This window comes from Plectropomus leopardus, chromosome 6, assembly GCF_008729295.1.
Source record: "Plectropomus leopardus isolate mb chromosome 6, YSFRI_Pleo_2.0, whole genome shotgun sequence".
NCBI lineage: Eukaryota > Metazoa > Chordata > Actinopteri > Perciformes > Serranidae > Plectropomus > Plectropomus leopardus.
Genome location: NC_056468.1, coordinates 10,175,160 through 10,199,697, shown reverse-complemented (window position 1 = coordinate 10,199,697; position 24,538 = coordinate 10,175,160). Strand labels below are relative to the sequence as shown.

General features: G+C 43.2%; 1 protein-coding gene across 5 annotated transcripts in view; it reads left to right on the top strand.

Annotated features, from left to right (window-relative positions):
* The window catches only part of ncor2 (nuclear receptor corepressor 2), a 105,064-nt gene that overhangs the window by 47,525 nt on the left and 33,001 nt on the right, over window positions 1–24,538 (top strand). For 4 of the 5 annotated variants that reach the window (XM_042488088.1, XM_042488087.1, XM_042488084.1 and 1 more), the window contains exons 7-19: window positions 694–750; window positions 1,474–1,526; window positions 5,552–5,618; window positions 6,770–6,942; window positions 7,165–7,258; window positions 9,552–9,730; window positions 10,487–10,541; window positions 10,634–10,732; window positions 13,933–14,069; window positions 16,602–16,762; window positions 18,002–18,064; window positions 23,230–23,372; window positions 23,550–23,688. In XM_042488088.1, coding sequence (XP_042344022.1) covers window positions 694–750; window positions 1,474–1,526; window positions 5,552–5,618; window positions 6,770–6,942; window positions 7,165–7,258; window positions 9,552–9,730; window positions 10,487–10,541; window positions 10,634–10,732; window positions 13,933–14,069; window positions 16,602–16,762; window positions 18,002–18,064; window positions 23,230–23,372; window positions 23,550–23,688 — 1,420 coding nt within the window. The remainder of the gene's footprint in view (window positions 1–693; window positions 751–1,473; window positions 1,527–5,551; window positions 5,619–6,769; window positions 6,943–7,164; window positions 7,259–9,551; window positions 9,731–10,486; window positions 10,542–10,633; window positions 10,733–13,932; window positions 14,070–16,601; window positions 16,763–18,001; window positions 18,065–23,229; window positions 23,373–23,549; window positions 23,689–24,538) is intronic. The other variant, XM_042488086.1, reaches the window with a different exon arrangement.

The window sequence follows — 24,538 nt, the reverse complement described above, 5'->3', positions numbered from 1 at the left end:
AGAGAGGAATGAGGGAAAAAGTGGAGCGAACATTGAAAGGGGTAGTCAGGGACACTGCTCACACATTTGTCTGCTAGAACTCAGTATAAATGTATGGAGGAGCTGCAGAGAGGTCATCCAGGATGGGAGTATTTTTGCAGCCAGGCTTCATGCCCCAACACCTCTCCTCTCTGGCTTTATGGTCCCTGCCAGGAGTTTTTGTTTTAAGCGGCTGATTGTTGTAGGTAGTGAACTGGAGGTGAGATCTTTCTCTGTCTTTCATCAGTTGTCTGTTATGAGATAAGCACTAAAGCCCTTCAGCCCCCCTCCTTTCCCTGTTTTTTTTTTTTTTTTTTTTTTTTGCTCTTTCTCTCCCACTCACTTTCTATTCCACTCCCACTTGCTTTCCTGCCTGCCTGCTCTTTCTCCCTTCCTCTCTCTGCTCAGGGGAGGTGAGTAATCTTTTTTTTTTTTTTTCTCGGAGAGGAAAGCGGGAGCTGAGGCAAGGAGCTGTGGCCCAGCCTGAGTTAAAAGCTCTAATAATAGTCGGTGCATCCATCTCTCCATCCATCCATACATCCAGCCGCACGTCCATCCACTGAGCAGCGGTGTAGCCTCAGTGATCAAGTGAGCGTGCTCACTGCGTTGCCGTGGTGATGGCAGAGGTGCAGGCGGCCGGCTGATGTACTACTTCTGTTTGTGTTCCCTTACCAGAAAAAGGCAGAAGAGGCTCACAGGATACTGGAGGGACTGGGACCCAGGGTAGAACTGGTGAGTGGAGACTTTATGCCATATGTATTTTTTTCCTTTTCCCGCTTTTGTGGTTTCACATCATTGACACGTGGGAACATTTTATTGAAGGCCACGTTAGAGAGATAAAGGATGCTTGGGAGAAGGACAAGTTCTTAGATGGAGGGCTCTTTAACAGAAGTGAAAAATATAAGGATGTAATTACTGTACTTAAAGCTCCATTAAGCGATATTCAACACATAGAATATGATGACTCACACAAGGCTGCAGTGTTAAGAGGTTATTTTTACCAAAACCCTCTGAGAACAGAAATGGAACCTTGCAGATCACTTTTGACTTTGCTAGATTTGCAAAATTGAGATTTTTACAAATGCCAAGACTACCTCTTTTTGCAGTGTTTTTTTTAATTTATTTTAGTCTTAAATTAGCTTGCACATACTATATCTGTCCATCCATCTCTCCCTCTGTTTCACACTCACCCAGTGAATCTGATCACTTGGTTCTATTGATAGAATCACCCTTTGAGCTTTGGCAAGATGCTACACAAAGCAGGTTCTCCTCTGTCCTTGAGGATATTAAGTTGAGTGAAACACAAACACTAAATGCTAAATTAATTTTGGGGCAAAATCATATTGATGAGATGTTAGAGTGAACTCCCATCATTTTGCAATCTGTTCATTTACAATCTCATGCATTGAAAATATGGCTGAGTGTGTGATCTCTCTGCTCCTTCTTATGTTCCAGCCTCTGTACAATCAGCCCTCTGACACCAAGCAGTACCATGAAAACATCAAAATGTAAGTTTAATGTTTTGTATCCAGCCATTTACGTATCACTCACGTCCTCATGCTCAGGTAGGATTGTTTGAGGATTTCTAAAATGAGCATTTGTTTTATATTTATTTTTTATATAAGTCATTTATTTCAAGTTGTCCTGGTGCTCTTGAAAATTGAACACCAGAGAACAACAAAAAATAAATCATATTATAACTGTAATTGCTGAGTTGATGAGGATATTAGAATCCTGTCAAAGGATTAAAAGACCAGAAAAGCTGAAGAAGCCTTGTACTACAGGCCTGTTATTAATTTTATTTATTGTAGCTATTTTTTGTATTCTGCTTGACAGATACTTGCATTTTTAAATTCTCTATAAACTAAAACTGCTACCAGTAGAAATTGAAACCTAATGACCTTAGCAGCTATTAATTGCTGTAGTGGCTGTATATTACCACTGTGAGAGAAGAGAGACTTGCCACTTGTCTCCACCCTCACACCTCGACTCCTCCTTCCCCCTTGGCAGACTGCAAAGAATGGCATTTCAGAGGGGGGTGTGAAATTGTCATTATGTAAACTTTGTAATGAAACTTACTGGAATAAACGTGTGTAACGAGGGCAACCACACAGGGTAAAAAAAATACTTCAAAGACCCTGTGGGAAAGGACCTGCGCTGTTAATGAAACAGTGCTCAGTTTGAGTTCGACCCTGCTGTAATGGTGGCAATGAAATCAGCTGGCCCATCACTGCGTAGAAGAAAATGTGAAGAAAATGACAAAACTCACATTTAAGTTCTGTTCGTTCTCTTTGAATCCATTCCTACAATTTCTAGTATAATGTGAGTGTAGTGTTTGCCCGCATGTTGATTTTGATACCTCATTAAGCTTTAAGGTTTGGTACACCCGTGTTTGCCTTTTACATTCTGTAAAAAAAACTATTGGATTGATTGAAACTTCCAAATGGTAAGAAACCTCACGGTTAAATTTAAGGTCCTCACAACAAAATGTGCTTTAAGGCTGTAGTAACTTAGTGTTGCAGAGGTTGTTTTTTGTCCTTCAGGATGGGTGTGTAATGGCACACAGGAGTTTGGTACAGCGTAAGAAAAAACCTGAACACATAAGGGTACATTTGTTTTCTTTTTTTTTTAAATGGACAGTAGTACAAGTGTCAAAGACAGTGAAAATTCTCTTGCTGGAGACCGAGGTAACATTTTCCCTACTGGCAGCTATTTTTCTTACATGAAAAGGAACACCTCTGTGAAAAGCACAGAACAAATGCTTTCTCAAAAGACAACAGGTCACAATAGCCATAAAACTGAAAAGCAGCTCTTATGCTTTGAAACTGAAAATACACAATACATAAAATAATAAAAAATGAAACTTCTGCATTAGGAGTGTTTCAGTTTGTTCCATCTTGGGTATATCGAAGCATTCAAAGCACTTGAACATTTATCATCCTGGTGTTTGGCACTACCTGGTGATGCTGTTGAATGTGTGTGATCATGTTGGATGTGTGAATCCACAAACCCTACAACAGTGGAACAGCGCTAACACACCACCTTAGTCTTATACACAACTCTCTCTGTTGCTGTTGAAGCTGACCAGGAACCCGCAGGCTCATCTTCGAGCCTCTGCGTTTCATTAATGCTCACTATAGTGTGACTGACTCACATGCCAATACGCTTGCTGAGCTTAGCTTAGCATATGTTGCTAATGGGGTACGGCTAAAAGTTTTAGGGCAAAACCTGCTCTTGTAACATTTGGTTCCACATCATGTGCATCACTCTACGTACCGTGTGTTTTTGCGCATGGCTGTGTGCAGCGAACTATGACCCCCCCCCCTCCCCCTCCTGTGATGGTTTGGTACAAATAAATGAACCATTAAAGCCCTGCTTCAGAATTTGATTACCAGCTGCTGTTTGTTTTCTTCTGCCACTATTTTGCTGACAAGATGGTAGAAGTTTTGTATGCCATATCTAATGTATGTTCTTACCACATAGTAAACAGGCTTTGGGTAAAAAAAAAAAAAAAAAAGCAATAATTTGACTCTGAAACAGCTTCAAGTCCTATTTTAACTCTGGCTTTGTTTGCTGCTGACAGAGCTGCAGATCATCTGTGCCCAAGCAAAATGTGCATCATTTAAAACAAGCAAAAACACAAATAGCAATTGACTCTAAAAAATGGCCAAAAATGACTATTCATTTATTTATTTTCCCGATATTATGACATTAAATATAAACAATATAAAGAACTGGATGCCTTACTCAGCATCCAAGATTCTGTCAGATGATTGTTTGATAGATGTTATTGATTTCATATCTTAATAGATATCTGCAGTTAGGGGAGCCGAGAGTGCACCATTCTGCATGGCTCTGCTACATCTATCAATGAAGCTCTGTAATCTTTTAAGAGCCATAATTCACTGAGGCACATCAAAGGGCTACACGGGGGTTATAATAGCTCGTCTCCACCGTTGGCGCTGCAGTTTGGGCACAGTGGCATACCACAAGATGTGTCTGACCTCTTCGCCACACACGGCTCTGTCTTCGCTCCTTTTGATCCCTGCACCGTTTGATCAGTATTATTGCCTCAAAGCAATTAACTGGAAACTCTCCTCTCTCCCTCCGTGTGTGTGTTATTAAATACCACTGTGTTGCTTTGAGCCAGCACAATTGACTTCTTTGTTTTGCTAACCGGTTTGATAACCTTGGCACTCATCCCTGCTGGGATAGATGAGTACCAGTATCTCTGTGGAGCACTCAGCATCTGAGTCCCCATCCCGGTTCATCTTCTGCACGCAGTACCACTAAGCTGATGATGCGTTTGCCAATATCAGACCACTAAGAAAACACACTCACACTTTAAAATTTTAAAATATTTTGTTCATTGTACTTCTACTGGGGAACATCTATCAAAAGTGTGCGTCTAATGGATGTTGTAGCTGTCATGTTCTGGAGGTATTATGCCAAATTACAGTGTCCCCTGATATCTGAGTAGTGGCACAAGGCTTAGAGCAGGACAAAGGAAACCTTTTGCAGCGGTTCAGAGACACTGATCTATCCCTTTGCCATCTGGTGTCCACAGGACAATGCCATCTCTGTCTTTTAAGGGCGTAATCTATCAGTCCTGTTTTTGCCACACCAAGTTAGTTTTCACCCATTATATGCCAGGGTAAGTGTGGACACTATCTAGCTGGACTTGGCAGTATGTCCCCTCTCTGCTGCAATGGCTTGGCTTAATGTGCGTGTGTTTGTTTGTGTGGGATGTTTTTGTAGGTTGGGGGTTAGGGCTGTTTAGATTTAACTGGGGTTTGTTATTGCAGATAACATGTTTGGGAAATGGAGAATAGGTCATCCTGTGTGTTTATCCCTCTAGACCCCTAAATGTTATCATACTATCTCCCAATTTTCACTAAACTCATAAACCACCAGTAGCCCACTTCCTCGTCTGTTGTCCTTGCCTGTGACCCGAAGGACCCCTGCGGCTCAGTAGAAGTGACTAATGTAGGATAAGATTACATTAATCAGTGGGGAACATGACCTTACAACTGACAGATTAAGTGTCAGGAATAAAATTCTGTCTTGCAGCAAAGAAAGAGACAAACTGAGTGGCTGCCTAAGGAGATTACTGGCCCTGACCTTTATTTGAAGCACTGTGGCTGGCTGTTCCCAGCCCAGACAAGTTTTATAAGTTTGGCTCACCTCGCTGTCCTTTCCACCCAGAAGCTAGTTTGAGTTTATCGAGCGGTGGTGGCATACAAGGACAGGCATTGTTTGTGTGTGTGTGTGTGTGTGTGTGTGTGTGTGTGTGTGTGTGTGTGTGGGAGGGGGGAGGGTTGTTTATTGGTTAAAGAAGTGAGGCAGAGAAAGTGCAGAGGGTGGAAAAATGTGTGCCCGAGTATCTGGAGGACATCATCTTAGATTTATTATGTGACAGTTGCGATGAAAGCCAAAGCGTTGTCCGAAATGCGGGTTTTTGTGAATGTCCTCACCTTAACCTCGTTTTTATCGCTCTGTCTTCTCCCTGCCTTTCTTTCTTAAACCCTTTCAGAAATCAGGCGATGAGGAAGAAACTCATCTTGTACTTCAAGAGGAGAAATCATGCTCGTAAGCAGTGGGTAAGTAGGGAATCCAACATTTTTGACTCTGCTGGGACTTAGCCCATGACGGATGAGTAGTGTAAAAGTGGGCCAGCTGCTCCTCAAGTGAGTGGCCATTTTAGGCAGACCAAAGAGGAATAGAGCTCTGAATATGATCTGTTGTCAGTGCTCTTATGCTGCCCTGGGGAAGCCATTGTTTTTGAGAGGAAAAAAAAAATTCTCTCACACGGTCATCTGAAACCCTTAGATCTGTTGAATTCACTGTCAGCCAAGCTCTTATAATGAGCATTGTACAGGGTTAGTCTGCGCTCTTGTCTGCCAGTGATTGAGGGAGACTGAGCCAAAGAGCATGACTATAAATAAAGCGGAGATCAATGGGGTGAGCTCTCATGCTTGAGCCAAGCGGACATCTTAAAATCAACTGGCCTGACAGAAAATCATTATCGCAAATCAGGTCCACAGTTTTACTCTGAAATTTGCATCCATTCACGAGTAGGAAATATGAATCAAAAACAGCTTCTTTTTTTTTAACTGCTTCCAACCACCGAGATGATGCCAACAACTGTTCACAGTTCAGCATGTGATACAACTTTATGTGAAGCCAGAAAGAACAGCACCTGTATCAAAGTCTGATTTGTGGGCGACTGTCCAGTCATCCCTCGTGTTGTGTCAAAGTCGGGGAGGCAGCTCGTCGTGGGCAAGAGCGTGGGGAGACATCACGTTATGGTTTATGAGCCCACTGAGGGTCGTGTCTCCACCAGGTTTAATGGTCTGCTTTACAGCCTGCCCGCGAGGAAGCTGGGAAAACGGTGGGCTGTCGTCTGCCAGAGCCCTGGCTCAAGGCCAGACTCCCCAAAGAATACCAACATATCACCGTGCCCCCCTCTGAACGTGTAGAGGTTCATTACGGGACACAACAGAAAACTCAGAGTCTACTGAATATACTTATTGAAAACAATAAGTGTTTCACTGTTCAAATATCACTCTGCGCTCTGGGGGATATCTAACTTAATCAGTAACTGTTAAATGTTTTGTAATTGTATTTCGCCAGACGTAATGGCCCATTAATTTTGTGTCCTGAGATCAAGGGGAAGATAAAAATGACATTGTGATGATATTTAAGCAGATCTGCAGTGGACTGAAATCATTATCTTTTTCCGGTGCTTCAGGAACAGAAGTTTTGCCAGCGCTATGACCAGCTGATGGAAGCCTGGGAGAAGAAGGTAGAGCGCATCGAAAACAACCCGCGGCGCCGCGCCAAGGAGAGCAAGGTGCGGGAGTACTACGAGAAACAGTTCCCAGAGATCCGCAAGCAAAGAGAGCTGCAGGAGCGCATGCAAAGGTGATCATTTTTTCCCCCTTTTTCACACCAGCCAGTCTGTTGACAGAGTAAAAGAGACTTTATTTCAGGAACTGAGTTAATCACTTTGATTCGTTGCCTACTTGCTGCTCTCATTATAAAGCATTTCTGTGGATTAGCTTATTTGTGCGGTGTTGCTGGCTCACTTAAAGGGATATGTGGGTATTTTTGAGTGACAGGTGTTTTGTGTTTGTCCTTTTGTAGCCGCGTTGGGCAGAGAGGAGGTGGACTGACCTCATCTGCAGCTCGCAGTGAACATGAGGTCTCCGAGATCATTGACGGAATATCAGAGCACGAGGTAAACTCTTCTGTTAAAGATGGTTTGCCTCTTCACTTCCTCTTCTGAAATATTTCAGGTGTATTTACACCATCACACTCTTGAAGTTTGAACTGCTGTGGTGGCCAGTTGTCTGGTTTTCTGATTGTGTCGAGCGTTATAAGCCAAGACAGAAGTCTCTCTGATACCCCTTTTCCACCAGCATGGAATGGCCTCCATTCCCATTCCTGCGCCTTAATTTGAACAGTCCAGAGCATCTTAATCGAAAGTAAATTGCTTCAGAACCCAAATAGTTGGTTCTCAGCTCGAACCAAAAATGAGGCGCGAACTGTGACTGTATCTGTGGGCGTGTCATATTCTGTAGGTTAGGAGAGGGGATGGAGAAGTCAAGTGAAAACTCACCAGGAAAAAAAAAGCATGCAGTGTTGCATTAATAGTTGGTCCGTGATTGTATTTTGGATTAAAAGAAGTATCTGTAAGACAAGCTTGCAGGTAAATAATGCAATCCACCATTTTGTTCCATCATTTCCTTCTGTTGTGAAATGTGCGACGCCATTGATAACACACCCCTCATTACGATAATTCCAGTTAAAACTGGTGTAAAAGCTGGCTGGTTTGCTGGATAGCACCAAGGTTCCAAAAATCGTGGACAGAACCAGCTCCAAAAACTGGAGCTGTTTTGGTAGATAAATAAACTTGAAACCTGGAAATACAAATGTCTATATTTTAGTAAATAGGAAAAAAAGTTCATTAATTGAGCATTTTATTGTTTTCCCCATAAAATTAGCAAATTTTTGCTCAACTAAAACATAGTATGAGTATATATGAATATGTGTGTGTGTGTGTGTTTGTGTGTATACACATATATGTGTGTGCATATATACAGTAAACTTGGCAGTAATAATTATGAATGCAGTTTAATTTTACTTGCAGTACACAGTAGTAAGGATAATAGAAACATCATCATAAAAACATGCAGCCTGCTGGAATGTGACTTAAGCCTTCTTAAATCACTGCAACCTAGTTTTGTTTCAGAGGCATATGCCACTCAATAATGGCATTCATACAGCTGTTATACAGATGCTCTGGTATGCCACTGGAATATTTGTGGTAGCTAAGCTAGAAGAGCTAGCCAAAGCTAAATACTAGCCCTTTAAGGCCACCACAGCCCAGCGGCAGGCACAGCAGCGCAGCTGCTTTCAATTGAAATTCTCCCGAAACTTTGATAGTTTCTGGCGGTTTTTACTGCCTGTCTCTTTTCTTACAGTCTTCCCTCGTTTCTCTTTCCTCCATTTATATCATGCACAGGCGACACACAGCGCCAGCTGTTGCTGCAGCAGTAATTACTGTCTATGTACTCGTCCACTGTATAATAACTATGATGGATCTAAACTTTGAGGCACAGAATGGTAAACATGAGCATGGGATACAAAACACAACCATGCAGTCACCTGCAGATTTAAATGCTTTTTCAAATATGTCGTTATCGAAAGAGTCAGTCATGTTTAAAAAAGCGTTTTAGTAATCGTTCAAGCCCACTGAACATAATTCTGTAGATAAAATTGGTTTGACTTCAAATATACCTCTTGAATTCATACTGTTTAAGCTGACAATGCCGTTGTAGTTACATTTCAAGAATCTAAAGCTCATATTTTACGTCCAGTTGAAACCAAATATGACCTTCTGATTCCACCTACGTGGTTAAGATATTTTTAATGAAAAACATACATTATATATTCGATTATATTAACGCTTACTGACCTCACCAGATAAATGTCTTGCCATCATGTCATCATTAATGTTACAAGTCTATGCAGGAGATTTGCCAGCTGACAGTGAGTCAGCATTATCGATAAACGGTGGAGGATCACTCCAAGCAGACATTGCTGTAATATCTACCAGTCACACATTAGACCTGTTCCTCTCATGTCAGCCTGGTCCCATTAAGATGAGCAGTGTGTCCAATTGTCCAATTCCCCTGCCTCAACTCAAGAAATTCTTTTCTACTTCCTTGACATAGCACAGAGCCTTTTCTTCACTCCCATCCTAACCTCAGACATTATCTCATCTGTAACATTTTTTCTAGGTTGTAAATTGAAGAATGACAAAAGAGATTTCTGTATTAAGGGAGTTTATATTTGACATGGAACATGCCTTAGCCCTACTGAACTTTTGAAGACATGACTTCTCATTCATACAGTGCATGTCAATATAAGCAGCATGCTGTCATATAGTTTCCCTCTTGAGGCCAACCCACTCATTCCAGGATGTTGGTTTCTGTGTGTGTCTCGCATGTGGCATTTGTGTACGTCAGAACACGGAGAAGCAGATGCGGCAGCTGGCAGTCATCCCTCCCATGCTGTTTGACGCCGAGCAACAGCGCATCAAGTTCATCAACATGAACGGACTGATGGACGATCCCATGAAGGTGTATAAGGACCGGCAGGTTATGAACATGTGGAGCGAGCAGGAGAAGGACACGTTCAGAGAGAAGTAAGCACAACACTTCAGTAAACTCATGGCAGCAGACAACATTTTTTTCTTCTTTGAATAGAAAAATATCTCATTTTATGTTCAATTCTGAGCAGCTAGACTGCGTTTGGTTGGCCACATGTACACCTAAAATTTGTAACCTTTTAGCTTGAGTATTCTGAAGCAAGAATACAATGTATGAACAGCCTATTTATTTTAGGCTTTTCACAGTTAACGCCCATATTATCCCATAGAATCTTCCAGCTCCATTCTCATTTCTTAGGAAAGTGCTCAAGAGCTTCGTTCTAAGCAACAAGATGAAGTAAATCTTCTTCTCCCTGTGAAGTACGTGTGACCGATAAAGGGTCAGTAAATTGTTGGTGAGGAAGTGAATCTTCCTCTTTCGTGAGAAACGAGTGGAGGCGTTTCAAGCTGCTGAATCCGATCAAACCCACACAGTGAAATCAGTGAATTTAAAGTCTGCCCACATGAAAAAGGAAGAGCTTCAGTTTCTGTTTTTAATAACTTTGATCTAAAACATAGATAATTCATTACTAGTGTTTGCCTGATGTAATTTTTAATCATTTGCTAGATGCCAGGTGTTTTGGATTCTTTTAGGATCCTTTTTTTCTTTTATTATTTTTTCAAAGTCAGCTAATCTTGATTCAGATTTCTCTTTTTCTGCGTCAGCACTCACGTCACCTCCTCAGAAACTGCCAATGATTTTCAGCCATTCTGTTAGCGGGTTACTAGAGATTCTTTGTTTTGCTCCCACAGGTTCATCCAGCACCCCAAAAACTTTGGACTGATTGCATCTTTTCTGGAGAGAAAGGTAGTGATTTTTGTTTGTGTGGTTTTTTTCTGCATAATACTCTGGTAATGCTCAGAAAATGGTAGTTAAAAATGTTTTCTCTCATGTTTCAGACGGTGGCGGAATGTGTGCTCTTTTACTACCTGACCAAAAAGAATGAAAACTATAAGAACATAGTGCGGAGGAACTACAGACGCAGAGGAAGAAGCCAGGTATTCTCACCCTTTGAACTAATAGTTCAAAAAGATGCACAACAAGCTTTGTTGGAATCTGAGGGCCATCATTGCATCTTTTTTAAGAAGTCTCCCTTTGCTATTGCTTGGCAACCAGGGAGTCAGCTGCACCCACTTATCTAACTAACTAACGCCATGCGCTAGTTGGCAAAAAAGTTGTTTACCATTTCAGCCATTAAACTACAGGCCTAATGCCATTCTCTGTTGTCAAACAAGTTTGGCACTGCTAGTAGCTTTTCCACGATTAATCCCATGTACAGTGGATGTAACTTAAAGAGACTCATCTCTGATTTTATCCAGTTATACCACAGAGACACTTTGTCTATATGGTGCTGAATGTGTTTTGTCTTTTGGCTTACATGTGGCTTCACATCTGGCGCGCAAAAACAGCATGCAAATGGATTTAAACTCTTTGAAAACTACTGAAAATGGGGCATTGTATCGGTTAAAATGAGTCCTGTGTGCACGAACTTAAGCTCACTACCAGCACTGGAGCAAGGGTGACGTCTTTTCTTAACCGTGAGGTAGTCTAAGCCACTGAACTCCCATGATGAAGAGTTCAGTAACCCGCCAAAGGTCACACGGTTGTGCTGATCAAGTGCCACAATTCGCTCAACCCCATCATGTCAGCACTATTTCCATTCTGCCAGTGTTTTTTAAACACAGGTCATTTCTATTGCTAATGAGCTCCCAGTTATTAGCCTCAGATCAGGTGCTAGCTGTTAAACTTCCTGGTGGCAGGCGCTAAAGAAATGGCACATTAATTTACTGGCGACCTTTCCTTGCGGGCACGAGGACGGTGTCTCCTCATCTTTCCTGAAGAAACCTTTGCTCATTACCTGGCGGTTTGCACCACATCTCTTGAGTAGCAGCTAGCACTAATGGCTTGCGGTCACAGAGGGAGGTAGCAACAGAAGAGGAACAGAAAGTGCAGCGCTGTATGTCAGAATCACTGCAAATGCTAATAGAGATTATGTTTGGGTAGTGGAGAAATGGAGGGTGTAAGTAATAGTCTGATGCAAATGTTAATGTGTTTCCAGCCCTTTTTTCCTCACAGTTTTGTAGTGGAGTGGCTGCTCTGTTGTCTTCTTTAAAAAGACACTTTCTGTAGGGCTGTCTCTGGATCAGCCTCGGGGAGATTTAGAAACAGTGCTAACAAATCTCTACAGTTAGGGTGGATAGAGATTATTAGGCTGCTGATGTGTCTGGGGAATAGAACATGAGGCTGGTTGACCATTACATCCGACTGAGTTACGGCTTTGATTTGTTTTCTGTCTGAGTTAATTTCAAAGGGAGGGAGAGGACATTAGTGATGTGGTGCAAATGGAGATAAAGGCAGCTTCTGTGAATCAAAGGTGCATTTTGATCTTGCCCTTCTCCCTGCCATCAAGCTCTACTCGCCCTCTTTTTCATGGTTTCTCTCCTGCCTTTCATTCTCTCGTTTTGGCTCCTTTTTATGTTCCCTTGCCAGGAGCCACATGTAATGTGTCTTTTTTCAGTGCATATTCGTAGTAAAGAGATCAACAAACGTTTATGTTCTTTGGACGAACATTAGCCCAAAAGGTAGCTACTGCAAATACATCAATCTAGTCAGAACTTCTACTCCATGCTAGTATTTCTGCTTGGTCAATATTAAGCAGTGTTTACGGTTTCTTTGGTCAGACTGCATGTCTGTACTAATCTGAACTCTAACCCTAAAAACCCAGACAGACAGGAAATTGGTAAGGAAGTGGTTCTGAGTGCTCGAAGAGCATATTTCAGAACTTTCGTATCCTGTTTTGTTTTGTCTATACAGAAAATGAATAGGATTCAAAAGTCAATGCTTAAAACAAGTAAAACAAAGTATTTGAAATGTCAAAACTAGGTATCAGTTCATTTTTTTGCAAACACCACAGTGCGGTTTGCTTTGTTATCTCATCAGAAAAAACAGCCAGACATCATGTCGTCTGCAGCAGTGTGCCAAAAGTACGTTTGACTGAATAATGTCTTAGAAGTCCCATCTGCCACAGGAAGTGTCGCCTCACTCACTGTTTGCTTACAGGCAGAAAATGTACGTGGTTAAAAGTCATATATTGTGGCATGTAAACATACAGAAAGATTGGATGAACTTGCTGAAGTGAAACTGTCACTTTCTATAGTGAACAACACCTGAACACTGTGCAAAATGATTCATGCAAAAAAAGTCAGTTGTGCGCTTTAGCACGTCCACACAGATGACTGGTTATAGAGTTCTCCACTTCCTTCCACTTCACAAAAATGAAGCCAAAATATCCATGGATGTATTAAGAGAACTGGATACAGCATAGGTGGTGAGATCCTGTTCATTCCTATGAAAGTTGCTCATTTGTACGTGAAGAAGAAAAGGCTCTTTTTCAGCAGTATGAAAATACCCGGATGACGTGTCATTGGGCCCAAAGAGGAGGTGCACCAGAAACTTCCACCAGCCTAGTCAGCTACTTCCAGTTTAGCGCTCTACTAACTTGAATAGGGATAACATGGTATAATTTTGTGGCTCTTCTAGACTTTCTAGATATTATTTGACTGAATGGATGGTAGTGGAAGAATCCACTGATTTACATACGTCTTTTTCTCAGTGTGAGTCAATGGGAAAAGTCTTTTTGGAGCGCAGCGCACTTTGTGGAGGCCTGAAAAATATTTTAGACACAGCCACTGCTATCTTGCACTGGTGACATAATTTGCCACCAGAGTCTTTGTAGTAGCGATCTTTATGGTGTTAAGTTTCTGCTCATACACCTGAAAGACCAATGGTGCACAGCACTGTCAGTCACAGGCACACAGATTAGCGCACACATCTGTCAATTATGTTGTCAAACTTCCTTTTTATAGTGTTAAATAACTAACTAAAACCAAGCTTACCAGAAAACAAATGCTTTATGCTACTTCAGCATGATAAAAACTACCTGAAATGACAAAAGGCATCTTTGGGAAAATGTATTTAACATGTACAGCCACCAAGGATTGAGATGTTTTTTGCTTCACTTTTGGAGAGCTGTCAAGCCCCTCAGCTTTATTTTACAGGCTATGGCCCACACATGTAAGCGTATGTGTCAGAAGTATACAGGAGAAACAGGACAGGTCAGGGTGTTTGTTGGTGTGTCTGTGTGTCCCGTTACCTGGGATTATCTCATGCCTTATTGTGTCGGTCTCCTTTTTCTCAGCACGGCCAGCAGCAGCAACAACAGCAGCAACAAGTGAACCGGAGCAGCCAAGAGGAGAAGGAGAAGGAGGAGAAAGAGAAGGAGGGAGAGAGGGATGAAGAAAAAAATGAAGCCGAAGACAAAGAAGATGGAATGAAGTGAGTCACTTTTTAATACTGACCAAACTTACCATGCCTGAGCCATCGCTCATTTGCACCAAAGACTTTTTGAATTTATAAGTCCAAACACTGTGTGCTGCAAAGCTGACTTAACTGACTGATTCATTAGAAAAGCACGCTGACAGAGTGAGAGGAAAAGATTCAGCCGAGTGAAAGCATTTCCACCACAATCGCATGAGCCTGTACCTATACAGCTGCAGCAATCTTCTCACTTTCCCAAATTCTCCATCACACTATTTTAGAATTATTCCAGGTCAGGCTTCAGCAGATGGAGTAGGAGTAAGTTTTGGCTAAGAGGAGTGGATCTGGGAATCAAATCATTCTGTAACCCTTGAGCTCTCACTCCCTCACCTACAGCCAGACTTTCCACCTACGGCAAATACAAGCGTCCATTAGTTCTCCCTATTAAAACAGCTGTTTTCCTGTTTATGCTTCTCCCCTTCCCAATGGAAAGCCAAGTGTCATTTTTAAAATTCTGTGCTTATTTTGAAAGTCTGGGTTTTTTTAAGGGGGGGAAATAAGTAGTATGACTACCTAGCTGTAAATTTGAAATGTCATTTTGTAATGAGGAGTGTGCGTATGTGTGTGGGTGGGCGAGTGGGTGGGTGCAGTGGTGGAGGAGGTGTTTTCAGGCACAGTGCCAGTAAAGGATGCAAAAACAACAGATGGAATATCACTGGTTTTTTTTTTTGTGCCTGGAAATTAATCGATGAATCCAACTGTCTATGTCTGTATTCGTGCACTTTATTATGATGTCAGCTGACGTTACAGTAGGTTCAAGTAATAGCAGGTCGTATTTCTAAGCAGTTGTATCGGGCTGGGAGATGATGATGAAGCATTGCCTGCCGCCTCCCTGCTCTGAGGCAAGGCCAGGGGACTCCGTGACTCCCAGCGCACCCTGCTGCCTGCTTGTCCCTGGCACAGCTGGCTCGCCTATATTTAGAGTGCCACCGGCTCCCCTCAGCAAGATTAATGGTGCTGGGGGGAGATGAATGGAGGTGCAGTGGGTTCAAACTCAGTGGCTGTCTCCTGGCATGCCATTGTGCTGACACTCGATAAATTATTTTGGAGGGGGAAAAAAAGGAAGAAAAGGCAGTGTCTGTATAGACGTTCACATTTGGTCTTTCAAGTTTGTGTTTCAGTCTGCAGCAATCTCTAGTCACCTGTCCCCATGTAAACAAACATGTCTTTGCTGAGGTTGGTGGCACTGATGTCAATGCACTGCAGTGTTTCCCCTTTGTTGACTGCTTTGGCCCAGTGGGTGGGCGGTGCTTAAACACTCATTTTACCACCTACTGCTGCACCAAATTCCATTGTCATTTTAAACACTTCACAGTTTTGTTTAAATTATTTATCAATTCCCTTTTGAAATCCACATGAAATACTCTTCATATCGGCAGGAATTAGACCCAGCGAACAGAACTTATTTAAAAAGAAAATATGTCACTTATAAAGCTGGCTTGCCTGTTAGTTCAAGAGGCACCTGCCTGCAGCGAGGGCAGCAATCAAATTAAAATATGTATATGACAGCCACAGACAATTAGATAAGTCAAGAGTAAATCACAAGACATAAAAAAAAACCCATTGAAGTGGTCATTCAGGAATTAGGGCACATAGATATTTATATAGATCTAGGACTTTTTCCATTAAGCAATATTTCAATGATCTTTTTTTTAAAAAATTTATTCAGAATAACAATAAATATTAGACAGGCATTAGAGAGGTAACAGTATTTTACTAAGATAGTCAAATTATTATTTCTAAATACTTTTTTTTTTTTTTTTTTTTGCTATCCATTTGAAGACCAAACCTGCTTGTGTGTTAGCGGAGATCGTACTGCACGTGCTAATGGAAGTCTTATTTTGCATGTGCTAATAGACTAATGTCTGTGTTCATGCAGCTGGCGGTCTTGGTTAATTCTGCATTTTATTCTTCCAAAACAGTGGCGAGGAACACCTGGTACAAATGCCAGCATTTGAGTTTTCATTAAAACAAAATTATGACTGGTGTGTTAATAGCATGCTAAATTAATCAGAGCACAGAAGGCCAAATTCCCTCTTAATGCCAGTTACACAGTACAGGAGAATCAAGCTGATTTTTGGCTTGATTCCCCCTCCCAACAATTGTGAGCAAAGCCCTGATTTTTTTCAGTGTTTTTAAAGATCATCCTGCCAGATTTTCTTAAGGTGTTAGGTATATTAAACGTGTTTTTTAACATGCTCTGTTCTGCTCTGAAGTTCATTCTGGCTGCACCACTTTCTAATCACAAATATTTAACATGTTCAATATTTACAATCCAATATTCTGTTGCGATGGGGGAACCCTGAGGATCGCCAAGAATTTAGAGGGTTGCAAAGCAATATCAAATTAGATTCTTGTTTGTGCTGCAATGCTGCCTAAAAATTCGGCGACTGTGTACTGGGCTTTAACTCCTTAGTGACCCATCACATGTACACCTTCTAACACCCCAGTGCGTTTCTTGCTGACCATGTTGACATTTCTGGAACACAGGGACGACACCTCTGGAGAAGATGCAGAGGACAAAGAACCCGCTGTGGCTTTCAAGGGTCGACGCACAGCCAACAGCCAGGGGCGCCGCAAAGGCCGCATCACCCGCTCGATGACCAGTGAAGTGGAGGAAACCACCACGCCGCCACTCAACAATGAGCTCGGTCAGTCTTGTCTGCACTGCAAATTAGTACCAATTTGCTCCTCTGTCCAGTGTTATTTTAGCGTTCAAATAAATTTTGCATGCATCTACAAGCACAATGCATACTGTAATTGGAAAGGGTGATTTGGGTAAACATTATGAAGTGAATTGTGTCAGCAAAAACCGTCGTAATGTATTGTACCTGATAAACGCACAGACGTGATTAATGATTAATTTGGTGCAAGACATTGAGATGATAAAATAACTAAAAGCAATATAGTAGACAGAATCATTTTATATCTGTCTGTAGCAATTAAACAACAGCTCGGGGTCAGATTCGTATTTCACTTCCATCATACAGGGCTGACTTTGTCCCCTTTGATCTCGTTGTGGTGTCCTGTCCCACACCACAAGAGTGCACTGTTGTTCCTCCTGTCCTCACTTATTCATATTCAGTCCTGCACTACCCACTTTTTGCCTAAGTGACACTCATAAACGGCATAATAAGAAATCAAAACAGTGGAAAATTGTGCCTGCATGAGATGTGTAGTTTAAATACCATCTGTTTGCAAAAGACAAAAGTATTATTTAAGGGCGAAATATTCAGTGTGTCAGCAGTGTCCCCCCCGCTTAGCTCTTTGTTTCCTCACAGATGGCAAGTCAGCCGTGCCCACACTAACACTCTTGCTGCAGGCTATCAGGGATTTTTGATGTTTCAGCAGTTGTGTGTATATGCTGCAGTCGCTCCTGCAGCACAGGTTTAGTCACAGGGAATCCCCAGGTGACTTGGGCTGTAGGGGCTCTCAACAGTGGCCCCCCTCCGCCACTGTTTGTTCCCCTGTTGGCGACGGTGCGAGCTGGCCCACAGTGCCCTTCACAGGTCCACGTAGAGGACACAGAGCACAGGCTCCCACTCCGCTGTCTGCCAGGCAGGGCCAGGGTCGGCCCCCGCTTATGGGCTGTGCAGGGAAAGAAGCCAGTTGTTATGTCTATAATCATTAACTGACTTCTCTCCTTGGATTTCCTGCTTCCTCCATCTAAAACAAACAGTCCCTAGCGACCCACGCTGCAGTGCCTCACTGGCAAGCGGCACAAGCTACCCTGCCCCCCACCCTCTTATTCTTTTTTCTTCTCTAATTTCTCTCTCTCCTTCCTTTCCTCTTGTCAGTCACTCCCTAACTGACTTTTTGACAAGTGCCCACTCCCCCCACCCCCTCCTCCCCCCTTCTCTAACTTGGTGGTTCTCTATTTTTTTGAACAGCCAATCTGGAGATGAATGAGAGCTCTCGCTGGACTGAAGAAGAGATGGAAACTGCCAAAAAAGGTAATACAGAGTAAAACCTTCTTCTTTCTGCAAAGTGTAACTTCCAATAACTCCAATTGCTGTGCATTATAGAGTTGCAGAAAGAAAGAAAGAACACTAGCAGCAGCTCAAGCACAGTTTTTTTTCAAACCGTAGACAAGTGATGCGGCTGTGACTTCCTGTTAGTGAGACAGCAACCGCCACGTGCTGCAAGGTTGTGTCTATGCATGCATGTGTCAGTCTGCCTGGACTTGGTCTGTTGCTCTTTGGAGCTGTTTCCCCAGCTCTCTGGGTCAAGGCAGCCTGTCTTTTTATCAAGCTGGCTGTAAAGTCTGTCTCTTATCAGCCAGCCCCTGCAAATGCAGCAGTCATTAACTCAACCTGTTTATTGTCTCTGACTGAAGATTACCCAGAAGCCTATGGCTGATTCACAGAGGTCGCTGACATTCTGCCCATTTTCCGAGCACCGGCAGTCTGTGAGAGTACTCAGACAGTGTTTGTTACGTTGCAGTCTGCGAGTCTCAGTTACTGATATAATGAGCTCCTCACCTCAGCAGTGGTTTCTAATGTGTACTGCTCTTTGCACAGGAATTCCCCACTGATCTGTTACACCAGATTGATGGTCCAAACTGGTTCTTATCTGTTTGGGTATTTAAAAAAAAAGACAGATTTATATGTTCCGAGAAAAGGTGATGGGTGTTGCAGGCAGTAATGTTAATGTTTATAAATATATAACATTGCCAATAGGCAGCCTCAGATGCATCTTTTGACAGATGATTTTTAAAATCTTGGTCTTACGTGGCTAAGTACCATCGTTGTAATGTCAAGTCCTGCTTTCTGCACTTGAGTCAACACAATTTCATTGCGAAGTGGCTGCTTTGTGGCCAATTGTAGATGATGTGTCATCTTGCTTTGTGTGACTCTCAGTTCTGCTTCTGCCTAAGTTAACCTGTTCTTCCTTGTAATCAGCAGTAGATGCCTCTTGCAAGCAGCTATCAGCAGCTTGACTGTGATATTGAAACCACACTTGGCCGTCCTTTATCGCATCTGCCTCACGCTGTGTGTCTGTGTGTGGTGTCTCCTTGCAATTTGGGGTTTGTGTATGTGTGCTGGTTTGTGTATTAAGGGGTTATTTTGCGATAACTGGCGCTGGCCTGGCTTGAACACGGTCCTGTGTAGTAATCCTGGTTAATGTCTTCAGTTCCATTCTCCTGCAGTGGGATTAGTGGGGCTCTCCATCCCAGGGGATTAGCCTGGCAGCTTGGTGGGAGCAGGGCTTCTATGAAGAGCTTATGTAACCACAACCACAGAGCCCCAGCTACAGTCCTGAGGGCCGAAGAGGAGGAGCTGCTCTTGCCGTTTTTCATCAGTTCTAACAACCACCCCCACATCTGCCAAAAGGGATTCCCCTTCTGAGAACTCTCCAAGACCCCCCCCCCCCCAGCCCCCCATTTCCTCATAGTATTCAATAAGCTTGTCAAGGTGCTCTCCCCTGCAGGTGCTTGACATGTATATGTTTTACAGAGGCTTAGGTGTCCTGATGCTAATGTGTTTATCCCCTTGAGCTAAACAGATCTGAATAATGGCATTTATACTGCCTGGCAGGGCATCGGCATTCCAGCATGGCAGCACCAGCCAGCGCTGCCTTCGAGGATGGCATGGCCACACTCGGAGATGGATCCCTCTTGCCTTCACTGCTCATAAAGACTGGTACCTCATAGAAGGGAAGGCCAGTCTTTGTAATGCCTCTCTCTTAAACCCACCAGCTCTGCCTGCCTGTGTGTGTGCAAGATATGTGTAGCAAAGGTTGTGTCTGTGTGCACCCAGTCCAAGCTGTGTGTGTGTGTGTGTGTTTGCATGTGCACCCTTCTTGGCTGGCGTTTATATAAGTGCACTAATCTGGCAGGCTTTGCTTGGGTGCAGGCAGGCAGGCAGCTGGATAATGGCCCCTGCTCTGCTTGCTGGAAGAACCCATTTAAAGGAGCAGCAGGTAGAGAATGGCATATTATTTTTTTCCCGTCTTTCTCCTCCACTGTTGCTCTATCTCTGTCTCTTGTTCTGTCCGTCTCTCTCGGATGGGAGATGGCACCGGCCCAGATTGGCAAGAGCCGCGGAAGATTTGGCAAGAGCCTCTTTCCCCCACTCACTTTGTCTCTCCCCTCACTCTGTGTTGTTATAGACTGCAGAGAGGTCACATTCAAGATGAAAAGCAGGTCAGTCAGGAAAAATGTGAAAGCCTTTATGCTTTCTCATGGTATCAACATCAACTCCCTCCCTCCCTCCCTCCCTTCCCTTCCCCTCTTCTTTCTTTGCTTACTCTCTACTTCTGTATCTTTTCCCTTTCTCTATTGTCTCTTTGGCTCAGTGGCTCTGCTCTCTCTCTATATCTTTCCTCTCTCTCCAGGCTGCTCTCTCTCTGCTCTCTGTTTACTCTTGGACTGCCTGAGTGTGTGTTTGCGTCTGTGTGCTAGAGTATTAACAAGAGAGACAGAGAGAGAGAGAGAGAGGGTTCGAGCGAGTATGTACTCACTCATGCGTTTGCGGAGAGTGTGTGTGTGTGTGTGTGTGTGTGAGTGCGTGCGTGCCGCGGTGCCTGCTGGCAGACTGAGGTAGGGGGAGGGACGGACCGACGGAGAGAGGGAGGGAAGAGAAAAAAAGAGAGATAGAGGAGAGATCAGATGAGGGGAGAGAGAGGCTGAGCACATAGCACCGCCCCACAGTCCCACTTTCCTGTGGAAGTCTTCCCAGACGACCGCCATTGGGGAGAGACGCGGCAGAGAAGAACAGACCAGCAACTCACCGAAGCACAGGGAGGACAGAGTGAGAGGGAAGAAGAAGGAGGGGAGAGGCCAGGAGCATGTGCTGTTTTGGAGCATGTCAACCTGACACCGGCTCAAGTATCAAGCCAGCTGGCAGGAAGAGCGCCAAGTCTGAGCTGTTTTCATCTCGTCTGCTCTGGATCGGAAGGCCCAGCCCTGAAGAGCTTCCCGGCTGGCCCTCTGGAGATCAGACCGTCTGATACTGTTATCCACCGCAGGGCCACGAGACGGCGGCTGGAGTGACAGGCATGTGACAGACAGGAACAACCACTTTCTGGCTGCACCAGGTGTTGATTGGACTTTCTCTGGGAGGAGCTAATGGGAATACAGTGTCCTGATTGGCTGTGAGGCTGCCACCTGCTTCAGTATCGCTGCTGCTGATTGGATGTTTGTTCCATGTGTGTTGCTTCAACAGCTAAGGCCCTGAGTAAACCAGAGCTACTTAGGATTGTGCTTGGTGTGCTTGCCTATGATGGGATAAGGTCATAACAAGGAGGTCGTAACAAAGTGACCTTTGACTCTCAGTTAATGAATAGCATTGTTATTGCTTCAGGTTCAGCAAGTGCAGAGTGCTTTTCTTACTTGCTTGAATGTGTGTGTGTGAAATTATGCCACTGTTTGAGTCTTTGTTTGTCTGAGCACGTGCATGTTTGTGTGCACTCTGGAGGGTGTCTGACTCGTGGGGCTGTCTGCCCCCTCCTCCTCTCTCGGGAGACGGCTGTAAAAGGTTAATAGGTGTCGGTCATGTGTCTCAGTCCTCTTGGAGCGAGTAAGGCCGGCCGCTGGTATTCTTTTCTTTCTTGGAGAAGCTCTGCCAGCGATGCCTTTTAGTGGCAGCGATGAATATTTCAGCTGAAAAACCTCTTCCACTTTAACACTTGACAGGTTGTAGGTGCGCAGCAGCTTTTAGACACCAGCAGCTCAGACTTGAAGATCACCTTTGCTTGTTGTGGTAGTTCTTTTTATACTGCCATTAATAAATTCTCGGTGAATATAGCACGTCTTCTTACATCTGCTAGACGATGCACTGCTTTTCCAGCCCCTTTAGCAAATGTTTTTAATATTAGCAGATAAGTAACTTTTCTGAATACTTCTTTATATTTTCAGTGACTTTTTTATATGCATATTCTTATCTTGGCTATGAGCACACATAAATAAATAGTCTTTTGAATAATACATGGGAAGTTAAACTTGTAAACAACTGATAAACCAGCTATCACTTATCAACAGCATTATTCAATAAAGCATTTCTATCAGTCTTTCTGATTAATATGAGGGTTGAAATGACAGGGCTGTAAACAGCTGTCCTTTCCTCTCCTTTGGCTTGGACGTGTGCTTGTTGTCCCACTGCCTCCATTAAGCGATGAGATGCAGAGACCTCTGAACCCATGTCCAAGGTTATACCAGGAGGTGTTGGCTCTGTGCCTGTTAATAACACCCCCCCTCCACTCCTCCCCACAACCCTTTAGAGAGGCTGTCCTGTTGCCAGGACCTGTCAGGCTGGCACAGGAAACAAGTGGGTGGTGTAAGCTAAGCCTCTTACAACATACACTGTTAATGAGCTGCCTTTAGATAACAGCAGACTCTGGGGGGGGAGACACCGGAGCAAATTCTACGCTAGCTGTCTTTCACTTGCACTTGCCCACCGAATGCTCCCTACATCTCTTCTTTTAGCACAAACCGTTGTGTATGTGTGTGTGTGTTGTTTCATGACAGGTTGATCTATCACAGCTCTTGCCCAGCGGGTGCCTGTAGACTCTTGTGTAAGACACAATCATGTGGTTGACTGAGTAGAGGACCAGGGTTTCTTGGAACTGGGTCACATCAAAGTCAGTCAGAATATGACACAAAGTGACCCCAGTTGGGAGAGTTGGTGATGTCATTGGTGTGACTGAAGATTCAGCCCCCACCTCCCCTCTCTCTGTTTCTGTACCTCTCTCTCTCTACTTAGGAAGCATATGGCATTAAGCCACGCTGCTGCTTGGAGAGCAGGACTGCGTTGCATTGTGAACCAAACTCCCAGACTGTGCTATGGGTTTTGACAGCTGTATAGAGACAGATGTTTATGGCTATTGACTTACCACAGAGACTCCCACGCTGTGCACTTGAAGAGGTTGTGGTTGGAGATATCGATTGATGCACATAAACCAAAATAACTAACAAATTTAACCGTCTTTACAACAAGTGCACTTTGCACATCTTACATCTTTTTTTAAAATTTTTTAAAAATTTTTTACAGCTGCATAGAGGATATCATTTGATATGGAAGCGAGATGTAATTGTGCAAGGCCACAGGTCAAACAGTGTCTGGCTCTCTTTGTTCCTGTCTCGTCCTAATCCCTCTGCCTGTCCATCTGTTTATCCCAGGCCTTCTCCAGTATGGTAGGAATTGGTCCGCCATCGCCAAGATGGTGGGATCGAAAACCGTGTCTCAGTGCAAGAACTTCTACTTTAACTACAAGAAGAGGCAGAAACTGGATGAGATTCTGCAGCAGCATAAAATGAAATCGGTAAGCACACAGACAGGTTTTATGACTCATATTTGCTCCACGTGATGCTGACAAAGTAAAGTTAATAAAGCTGTTTGTGCACAACCAAGTTATAAAATTGTTTCTGGTTTCCTTTTGGATCAATAGAGTTTTGTTCCCTGGACTGTTTTTATTTAGTGGGTGTTTATTTTGAACCAGGAGAAGGAGCGAAAAGCCCGTCGCAGGGGCAAAGCCCTGCAGAATGAAGAGGCCAGTGCCCCATATACAGCAGAGGAGGAGGAGATGGAAGGTTCAGGAGCCAGTGGCAATGAAGAGGAGGCCCCTGAAGATGGAGAAGGTACACCGCTCCCAAAAGCTACATGCTAATTGCCAAAATGCTGTATAATGTGAAGGTTTTATTTTTTTTTACCTCCATTTGCATAATGCAATTGGAATAAAATTTGGATTATTTTTGTTCAGACTTATTATTGGTATATAGCAGTTAACAGTAGTAACATTTTACTATAGTTCTGCATTTGCGTTTGGTTACAGAAGATGATTAAAAATGCCAAATGTACAGAGTATAGCAAAATGGATGCCTTTACAGGCTATGTTATGTTATTATGTACAATCCTTGGATACTTTATGAGGTTCACCTGTACAACTTAATGCAGTGTTTCTCACAGAAATAGATTCTTTTGCGGGTCTGTGAACGAAGCACAGGCGGAACTCGCCGTGAGTTTTTTTTTTTTTTTTTTTTTTCCCCCCCTCAGCAGCAGTTTGAGGAGTTTAAATCATGGGGTGTATTGACCTGTTGATCCTGTCATTGCTGAACAGATCAATGGATGAGAGGAGGAGCTACTGCAGAGGGAGTGAAACCAAACTTTTTGAGCTCCAAAAATCCAGCTCCAAAAATATAATCAATAAGTGGTGGCAAATGTTGAAATTGTGGTGGGCTGCCACACATAAATGGATGCATGGGAAACACTGTAATGCAGTCCAGTACAACAGGTCCACCACCAGTTCTTTTAAAATCTTTTATGATAATGAAACATATGGACTTGGCTGTTATGTCAAAAGATTGTAGCTGTTCAGCATTACATGGAGGGTTTCTAATGTTTTTAATTGCTCATGCTTGTAAATGGGTTGGGTAAAACATAAAAGACACCTGAAATATAATGCAGTTGAGTTCAACACCACTGCAAACT